The sequence below is a fragment of the Cannabis sativa genome, chromosome 6 (assembly GCF_029168945.1).
Source record: "Cannabis sativa cultivar Pink pepper isolate KNU-18-1 chromosome 6, ASM2916894v1, whole genome shotgun sequence".
NCBI classification, from domain to species: domain Eukaryota; kingdom Viridiplantae; phylum Streptophyta; class Magnoliopsida; order Rosales; family Cannabaceae; genus Cannabis; species Cannabis sativa.
In genome coordinates, this window is record NC_083606.1 from 21,783,301 (window position 1) to 21,793,234 (window position 9,934).

At 34.8% G+C, this 9,934-nt stretch overlaps 1 protein-coding gene across 6 annotated transcripts; it reads right to left on the reverse strand.

The window, feature by feature from the left end:
• Positions 1–147: 147 nt before the first annotated feature.
• Positions 148–9,627, reverse strand: LOC115725709 (double-strand break repair protein MRE11). Of its 6 annotated transcripts, none has more exons than XM_030655306.2 (23): positions 9,462–9,627; positions 9,002–9,059; positions 8,603–8,738; positions 8,343–8,500; positions 8,017–8,107; positions 6,911–7,030; positions 6,746–6,814; positions 6,575–6,666; positions 5,916–6,018; positions 5,665–5,772; positions 5,531–5,593; positions 5,387–5,458; positions 5,156–5,233; positions 4,532–4,594; positions 4,371–4,431; positions 3,861–3,943; positions 3,374–3,487; positions 2,693–2,770; positions 2,197–2,268; positions 1,831–2,090; positions 1,198–1,318; positions 734–925; positions 148–543 (listed from the first exon to the last, which is right to left on the reverse strand). In XM_030655306.2, the coding sequence occupies exons 2-23, from the start codon at positions 9,016–9,018 to the stop codon at positions 511–513; spliced, it is 2,184 nt and encodes a 727-aa protein (XP_030511166.1). In that variant the 5' UTR covers positions 9,019–9,059; positions 9,462–9,627; the 3' UTR covers positions 148–510. The 6 variants fall into 6 exon arrangements, with proteins under 6 accessions (XP_030511166.1, XP_030511165.1, XP_030511164.1 ...); XM_030655305.2 differs by having other exon boundaries at positions 9,002–9,056; positions 9,462–9,623; XM_030655304.2 differs by having other exon boundaries at positions 9,002–9,056; positions 9,287–9,593.
• Positions 9,628–9,934: the final 307 nt, after the last annotated feature.

Genomic DNA, 9,934 nt, shown 5'->3' on the forward strand with positions numbered 1-9,934 from the left:
TATTGAGTTCCATATAACTTAAGAAAATAATTTTTAAGAAATAATTAATCGTAAAGTATTATCTATAGAAAGTGTTAGACACTACTGATACCCAATAACAATACTCTTTTCAATAATATTCACTTTAAGTAATGTGCCACCTAAGCATTAAAAAAGACAAATTTAACTTCATTCGTACTAAAATTTAACATTATAAAAGAACATAATAGAAGAAGTTGATCAAGATATTTTAATTTTTTTCAAGATGGCCTTACACATAATAATTAGCATGTCATTAAGACAATTGAAGTTGAAAACCAAAGCTCAGACACACCAAGTTGTCTCGCTCTCGCTGTTCAAATAAGATCTTTATCATCATGAAAACTATACCAAATGTTTTAGCAACACATGGATTTACAAAAATTTGAGCACACCTTGGAAAGGCATAGGGTGTTCATAGATTTTCTTCTTGCAGTGTTCCTACAGCCATTTTGTAGGATGTCATGCAAATATGGCTCACCTAAACACCAGTTACCGTCTTAGAGCACCATAATTTCTTGTTACCTATGAAATGAGTACAAGAAAAAGGTGAGAATGGAATATGATCATGAAGAATAAGAGAATAAATCAAATAAGCATGATGGATTGAGAGATGATGTAGAAGTACTCTAAAAAATAAAAAGGGTTAATGGTATAGTCATGTATTATAATAGAGGGCATGAAAAGGGAGAGAGGAAATGAAAAACAATCCAACCCGAGGTTGAGATTTGTTAAATCTCTTCGCAACGTTATCCTCATCATCATCGTCATCATCCTTGCTCATAAGCATTCGATGCAATGCAGAGTTTTCTGATTTCTTTCCCCGCTTAGAGGATTGTGAAGAACCTCTACCTCTTCCTCTTGGAGCAGCCCTTTTGCGTCCTTTTCCTTGGACACCTTCATTTTCCTTCAGAAGAAAAACCACACACAAATCAAGCATGCAATGAAGAGAACAAGGTATTACTAGATTACATGATTATCTTCTTCCTTTTTTGTAATTGCTTCAGTGAGCAATAATCATATAAATAAGTGTCGATGACCAATCAGAATGGTATGACATAGAACAACTCTTCCAGTGTTCCCAAAAAATCAGCAATTTGGCATTTCTCAAAGGTTCTCATTCGAAACAGTAAAAGGAAGCCTATTACATTCAAAACAGATTAAGATGGTAGTTCATACCGAACTGTCATCAATCTCATCAACATCGAATTTCCCAGCATCCTCACTTGAAGAAGAATCTACATTAGTCTCGTCAACAGCAATATTTTGAACTGCAGCGGTTGCAGCAGCTGAGGCAGATCTGTAGCAGCAGCAGCAATATTAGAGCAACATATATAATGTGTACAAGCCTTGTATTTGTTACTATTAGTGACCTCATCATTTTCATGGTATAACTTCTTCAAAAGTAACAGCAGTGTTAACAGTTAAATTACCTTTTAGAACTTTTAAAATATAAGAAACTGTTAGCCCTTAGTTCCAGCTAGAATTTGAAACCCAAATCCTATTTTTTCATTAAAAAAAAAACACTAGACTCCCTGCCTAATCCCAAGTTGTTAAAGAGCAAAGTAATCCATAACAATTTCTACACTTGGGGTCACATACTTACCCAATCTAGCAAGCTAGCCTCAAATTGCCAACATAGCAGTACAATTAATGCTTAAAATAATTATGCTCTTTCAATTTTCTCTGTGTTAAAGACTCCAAGCTAGACAAACAAATAAAATGGACAATATTAAAATATAAAAGCTGTAGCACTAAATCTCGAATGATCTAGTAATCTCTAGTTCATATGGTAATAAGATCAAAAGTAACCTCAGAGATTGGCGAAATCCAAGAGTTGAATCAAGAGTTGTCTGCTTCATGTTACTTGATGCCCTACCCCTTCCCCTACCCCTACCCCGTCCTCTTGTGGAGGTTTTCCCTTTATCAAGCTCAGAAGCAACACCAGATAGGCTAGAAGACCCCCTCCGGCCTCTTGCTGTACTCTTTATACCAGATAACTGTGTTGCATCTTCATCATCACTAAAGGAAACAGTGCTTCCAGCTCCTGCTCCACTTTTACTTCTCAAATCCTACAAAAGTATTAACAAAATATAAATTTAGAGGCAAAAAGTTGAATGCAAAAGTCCAACAGACATAATGTGGCACAAGACAGAGCACCAGCTGCAATAAAAGTACCTCAGAGGATTGTAAATCTGAGGTGAACAGTGCACTATCCTTAGGCCGTGTAGACCTCTCCTTCACACGCTCCTGCAAGAGATGCAAGTCTATAAATATAAGTGAAATAAAACTTTCACTGTGATCACAATATTCAACAGCCATAAATGCCTTCGATATTTCTAGTCCACTACAAAGATGAGTAATCAATGGTTCTTTTGTTTGATGTATCCCCCAATTGCTTAGGCTTCCATATTAACAAGTCTTCCATATATATACAATATAAAGTCTTAACCTAAAACAATGGGTGCGTTAATGTCTTTCATATGCAACACGTAAAACCTGGCAATCAGGCTGTAAAAGATAACCAACCCCATTAATTTCCTTCATATGCACAAAGGCAAAAGAGAACTGCCTCATTAGCAATGCAAACGAAATTTCTATCTATTTTGACTATGGGCATTGCCCATTGGTAAAAATTATACTGTAAACATCACAAGTTATAGAAAATCCTTGCCTCCATGCATTCGCCAACTTTAAGAATTAAATCTTCCTCTTCAAATTTCAGGATATCAGAATCCCTGGCAATTTTATTCTGTTGAAAATAGAGGAATGATTGACTGTTAGAATCCATTGAACAAACACTTAGATAACACAAATTATTTCATACAAGCATATGCATGTGAAAAGCAATTGGTTGGGAAGAAATAATATAATCAAAAAAAAGAAGTACAGAACTTGCAAAAGTGTAACACAGTGGACACATTTAGGAGGCGTTTGGTACGAGGAGTTCAAAACAATCTGATTAATTGGAATATTAAATCGGAGAATATAATTGTTTGTAAACTTAAAATTATGTTTACTTATGGATGAGAATATTTAGTTAGATTACGGTTAATTGATACATCATTTGGTTGAACATAAGAATTTGATAAATTGCTGTGAAAAGTTATATGAAGTATCAATATATTAAATTCATTGTATTAAGAGTGAAGGTAATATTTGGAACCCACCTTTTTGAAAGGATTTAAGATTACCCTCATATAGGGTAATCTTATTACCACAGTAATAACTTTCCTAGAATCAAAAAATTAAAAACTCTATACCAAACATGGGAATATGAAAGATTACCGTTTCCATGAAAATGTCACATCATACCAAACAACCCCTTAACATAAAGACCCAAAAGGATACTTACTCGTGTTTCCTCAAGATTGTACAGCAGACAAGAGTAGAAAGCCATTTTGTCATCCTTATTAACAAAATTGTGTAATGCAACATCCAAGTCGTTAACAGGAAGAATCTCCATTTTCTGCATTAATCAAATATTGTCATGATAAGCAGAGTCTTAATGTAGTCTGTTATGCTAACAAAAGTCCCTGCAATTAATTTACTAATTATACAAGTTGGAATTCACCTAGCGACACCCAGCTCACCAGATACAGATAAAGATGCAAATCTAAAATATATATTACTCGGATATTTCATATGCTATTTTGTTTGTATTAATTATGCTTTCTTTTGGTTTCTGACAAAAACCAAATAAAGCTTGAACTGACCAGCCCCGAGAAGAATATTTTTACCACCTTAGCTTCCTTGAAACCTCTATGTTCAATACTATAAGAAATACAAGTAAAAATGTAAAAGAAAAATACAACAGAAAGTGCAGAGATGGTAGTTGATACCAGATTATTTTCAGCAACTAAAGCCTCTATGTTTTGTTGATTAAGCTCTTCTGGGCGAAGTCGTTCAGAATCACCAATTTTAGCTGCAAATAAAGAGTAAAAGTGAGCGTCATTACTTTATAATAACAAATCCCAAGAATTTGATTGCAAAAGTAAGAAATCAGTCACCAATTTTAGCTGCAATAAGCAAATTAGAGGTAAAAGTAAACGAGATTAGCAGATCCCAAGAATCTGAATTGATAATGAAGAAATAATCATAGATTACAAAGTCGGTTATTTTAGGAGAACTGAAATCACAATACCACAACAATCCTCGTAATGAAAATAACAAATAAAATAGAACAAAATTTATCTTAAAAGATAATACAAATAAAAAAGAATTTTAAAGTGTGAGATTACTGGTATAAAATTATCACTAAATAGATATTTGCATTAAGTCTGATTCTTACACTCACCTATCCATGTAACTAAAGGGCCAATAAAAGTGTATAGATCAATGAATGAACTCACCACCAGCTTGACCCTTTTTTGAAGCCTTTGAAAATATAAGGATGTCTTGAGGATTTGCAACCTACAACATGTTGAACGCATTGCACGTCCCAAATGCAATTTGTCAGAAACATTTAAGCAGTCAGCTTTATGATCCAGGAAGAACGGCAGAATGATGATACCTTTCCTACGTACTTCTGACCAAATCTTTGAGGATTTATTGTCATAAATCCAGAGTAGTCTACCTGCCAATCAGCACAGAGGTTAACCTCTCATGTCAAAAAGATACTACAAAACCATTTAGTATCAATCCAACCATGATAATTAACACCAGAACATCTTAAAAATTGTAAAAAAAAAAATTATAAATAAAATAAATAGTTGTAATAAATGATCCAGATTCAAAAAAAAAAAAGTAAGCAAACAAACTAAAAGAAAAAGAAAATAAGATTTATTCAAAAATAAAAAATAGATAAAAAAGATAAAGCTACAAAAAAAATAAGAGAAGCGATCGGGTAAATTGAGAGATACATATCCAACAAGTCCGAAAAGAGGAAATGCAGAAGGTACATCCAACCTATTATATGAAATTCAAGGGACGGTCTCTCTCTCCCTCCTCTCCCCCACCCTCCCTCCCACTCTCCCATCCTCCCTCCCTCCCTCCCTCCCTCTCCATTGCTATAATTGTTTGATTCTCAAAACATAAAGGGTGAACCATGGGACAGAAAACAGGACTAAAGGAGACACAAGGGTAAAAATAGATCACATTTGATAGCAATACCATTTCTGATGAAGTCACAAATTACCTTTATTCTGATTAGTGGAAGTATAAACTCCGAGCCATTAGCAGCCTTTTTCCTGGATTTTTCTATGAGATTTCTAACCTGACAGACATTTATACTTATTCAGTTAGTTGTGATATACAGCATAAGCCCAATAAAAGATAAAATAAACCTTTGATATGACAATAATTTGCCAAAACAAAGGAAACCGACTGAGCCTAATATAACACATGAATATGTAAAAGGAAAACAGACCACTGAATCCAAGTGTTCAAGAATAGAATTTTGATCATTGGGATCAATATCAGATTCTTCCTTTAATACAACCTGCAATTTGGAATTGAGTAATTCATAAGGGAATGATTTACAAGATAAATGGAAAAACAATATGAAACTTACCTCTGTATACTCGAACGGTCTCACTGATGTCAAGGGTATCTTGGTTGGACGATATTGATTCCCCTACATACCACATGCATTGTTATACATAATGTTACTAGAACATATGCATTTGAAATTTCAAAGAGGACAACCTTAATCTCTAGCAGAAGCACATGTTTTGGCTTTGATTCTCCATCAATCAGTGATGTGGCAACTGACGAACCAGGTTGGGTAATGTGAAATCCCATCCCTGGAACCTCCTGTGAAAAGCAATCATTATTTTATTATTATTATTATTATTATTATTATTATTATTATTTGAGAAGACAAATAGAAATACATGCATGGCATTATCAAGCTAAAACTAATGTATACACAAGAAATATTCCAATGCGATCTGTACCTGAGGGTCGACAAGACATTCATGTTCATGGCCCCAAACAATGAAGTCTAGGAAGCGTGGCAAAAAGTGTTCATTGATTGCATTTTTAGGGTTTGTCTTTACTCTGCAAAAATAATGAGAAAATTAAAAGACCTCACATGCTGATTTCTGAACTGATGTTGCATGAAGGCAGATTAAACTAAAATTTAGATGTTCTCCTTTCACTCTTCTCAATTGATCCCTCACACACAAGTATGAGCACTAACATAAAATTCTATTATGGTTTATGGGGAGAAACAAGAGTATTACATTGCTCTGACACTTTCACAAGCTGCATTCACCCTCCTATCTGCCCCTCATGCAGAAACAGATGAAGTGGCAGCACCTATCCAAACTGGGATTCAATCCTAAGAACCCCCACCCCCCCCCCCCCCAAAACACACACCCCAATTACCCCCTATTGCCACTGAGCTAAAGTGGTATGAAGTAGCAGCACTATCCAGCACACACACACAACAACAACCTGTTCTGATGAAGCACAAGAATGTTAAACCAGTCTAACACTTGACAACCCTCCTTGAGATTCAGGCCTCATCCATTGTACCCCCTATTGCCACTGAGCCAGCCTCAAGTGGTATGAAGTAGCAGCACTATCCAACACACACACACACAACAATAACCTGTTCTGATGAAGCACAAGAATGTTAAACCAGTCTGACACTTGACAACCCTCTTGAGATTCAGGCCTCATCCATTGTACAGCATGTGGAGTCTGAAAATTTAATAAAGAAACCAAACTTGGTAACAGTTCTTAAAATCAGTAACAAACCAGAAGAAGAGAAACATACTACCTGAAACATTCTATTAAGCCTTTCATCTCGAATATTCCCAAGACCATACAAAGCTACTGCTGTCGATCCCTGCAATTCATAAGCAATTATTAGTGCTAAGGAAAGAAGCTTGCATCTGCATCCAATATTTTTAATAATTACAATGTTACATATCCACTAACTTACCTTCTTAATAAGAATAGGATTAAGGGTGATCTGACCAACACCAGAACCCCCAAGGACCATTTTCCCAAAATAGTTCACAAGATTGCATGCTGAGAGAATATCAACTGCGGAAAGGTTATCCTGCCAACAGTTACCATAGTAAGGATTGGAAATTCCATGATAGAAAGAATACTAAAATCTGCTTTAAGATCAGAAATACCAAATCATGTGGACATATAGCTTAAAATTTTGAAGGAAAATCATGAATAGGTTGATACAATCACTTGGGTAGAACTCACTCCCAAAAGCTAGGGTGCCCAAGTAGTTATATGTGACTAACCTATACCATACTTAGTCAATGCTGGATCCTAACACAGGTTTAGAAGTTGAATTTTATAAACATGAAGACAGATATTACCAACTTAATGAGGAGAATCAGCTAATAATTCCATCACTGGTTCAGCTTGGTCCTTAACCAGTTGGGAAACTATCCTACTTGACAAGATCATACAAGGTTCCAACTATTAATATTATGGTAGGCCTCCTCTCACAATGGTTTACTCTAGGATAGCAAAGAAGAGTGACGTGGCAAGTTAGTTACATGAGGACTTGTCGAGTGTGGGAGGGTGGAGCTACTTCAATACACGCTAATATAAATAAGGAAGTATCTGTAATAGAGGGGTGTGGATGATTTGTGCATTTCCTTTATTTCTTTCATACAGTAAGGAGAGACTAAGCTCTCGAATCTCTTGGCAATTATCAATACAAAGGGGGTTCTGCTCCCTATTTCTTCACATTTCTTCTCTGAACTCTGCTAATATATTATCTGTGACCTATCATATTGCTTGTGTTATATAATACATACATTTATTTATATATATATAAGTGTTTCTTGGCATTCCTAATAAGGAGAGGAAGACTCTCGGGGAGAATGACCATGCTAGAAAGAACAATTCAGAATGGTTTTAAATATCTGGACATCACCAAGGCACATAAGGATAAGAATTTACGGCTGTAGTTCATGAACTTAACTTTAAAATTCCCAAGTATCTTATCAGTGAGGTTTACAAATATGGGCAACATGTAATAAATTAAGTAACTACAACACTTGGCCAAAATATCCATACCACTCCAGCAGGATCATCATGGTTTCCATGAATACTGAATACAGGCAATCCAACATTGAAGTGTGGATCTTCATAGTTTACATGACCAAACCTGTCAAAGAAGTACAGAAGTAAACAAAAGAGAAGAATTCAAAAATAGCCTAACTTCTATTTTTCCTTTCATGTCGGACCTCTTAAATTCTAAATTATTATTGAAAAGAACAAGAAATCTAATCAAAGTAGTAAGTAAATGTCTATACTGAGTGTTCGACGAAGATAAGCTCAGACAAGTAATTACGAATCCCAATTCTATATATAAAAAAAATGAATATCTTTAAAAGTCATACGTGCTTGGAAAATTCACGGTTTGGTCACTAACAACTTGGAACTGTATAGGCCGATCATTGAGGCAGTGACGACGAAGAATCTCAATGGCCTTAACTAGTGTTGTCCTTGAAGGCTTATTCTCATGGAAAAGATCACCACCTAGAAGTACACAATCCACCTGATAGCAAAGGAACATGTAAATATACAAAAAAAAACATATGCAAAGACAAAACAAAGCCCCTTCAGATCACCATATAGCCAAAATGAATTCAAGAATTACCTCCTTTTGTACCGCTATTGAGCATATCTCTTCAAATGCCTGGAATGAATCGTGACGCCGTACTTCATCCTTCTCCATATAGCCCAAATGGCAATCCGTAGCAACAAGTACTCGAAGTGTATTGCTAATATCCTCTCTAAAAAAATTTTTGTCACACATAAATACGAAGATAATTTTTCTAAAAAAATTTGACTAGTTAATCGATAAAACTTCATCTGCATTGCACAACTATGAAAAATTCTACCATACGAAGAAATTGTATAACTCAAGTATTCAAAGTTCTGTAAGCCCAAGCTTGCTTGCTAATAAATGAATTTAACTTTCGAAATTCTCTCAATTCAGACTGAAAGGCGTTTTCTCCATAACCAATCAAAAGAGTTACGAAAGAAAATCATCTACCTCGATAAGTCGGCCATGCCTTATGTCACAATCCGCCCCTTCTAACAGTTCAAACCTACTAGAGAGTACCATGTCAAAATATCAGTCCAGCACCATTCAATGATTCCATTTTTCAATTCAACTTTTTCAATACTGAAAAATACTTCAAAACTCAATCGTCTAATAACTGGAAATGTAAGCTTGCCCTAAAACTGTAAGAATAGAGGAAAATAACCAAACCCCACTTTCCATTATACTGAAAATAGTACAATTAAACCAAACAACAAATATCAGAAATATAAGAACCTTTGATTGATTTGTATCAGCAGAAGTACACAGGTAAAAGATAAAGAGTACTAATTCAAAAGACGCCAATCGAGTGAAGAACATCTAAAAGAGGGGGTGTTTGTAGAGACGCCTTTGTAAGAAGAAAGCGAATTTTCTTTCAGGTTCCCGCATTTTCTAGGGAAAATAGACTTACCTGTTTGGTATGTATTGGAAAGATTAAAGAGGAGTGTGTGTGAGTGAGTCCACTCAGTGGGTGTGTAAGAGAAGCTTGCAGCGGAAAAAATGTACTCTCCCGTGGCGGGGAATTTTTAAAGATTATGTTATAGGGTGCTCGTAAAATAGGTGCACCAATATATTTCCTATCAATTTCACCATTTAAAAAAATATATACTCATATATGTTAAAAGTATTTTATTGTTATAAAATAATATAAAATAATATAAAGTAGATGAGAAGAAAGAAGAAAAAGATGAAGAGAGAAAGAGAAAGTGAATGAGAATGAGAATTTCTGAGTTGTTTATTTCAATGGAGTAAATCCCTATTTATACAAATACAAGAGTAAGATATTAAGAAACAAAAAAAAAAGAACCTAAGAAAAGGAGAAATGTTGATTACAATTAATGGTAATAAATAAAAGATTTGGACATTCACATAATTATTAATATT

Bases quoted from the DNA above. Each gene is read 5' to 3' on its own strand.
- LOC115725709 (XM_030655306.2), bottom strand. The intron at 3,944-4,370 runs GTGAGTTCATTC...CTTTATTTGCAG, and splicing joins AAAAAAGGGTCAAGCTGGTG to CTAAAATTGGTGATTCTGAA. The intron at 3,488-3,860 runs GTATCAACTACC...TGATTAATGCAG, and splicing joins TAGTTGCTGAAAATAATCTG to AAAATGGAGATTCTTCCTGT.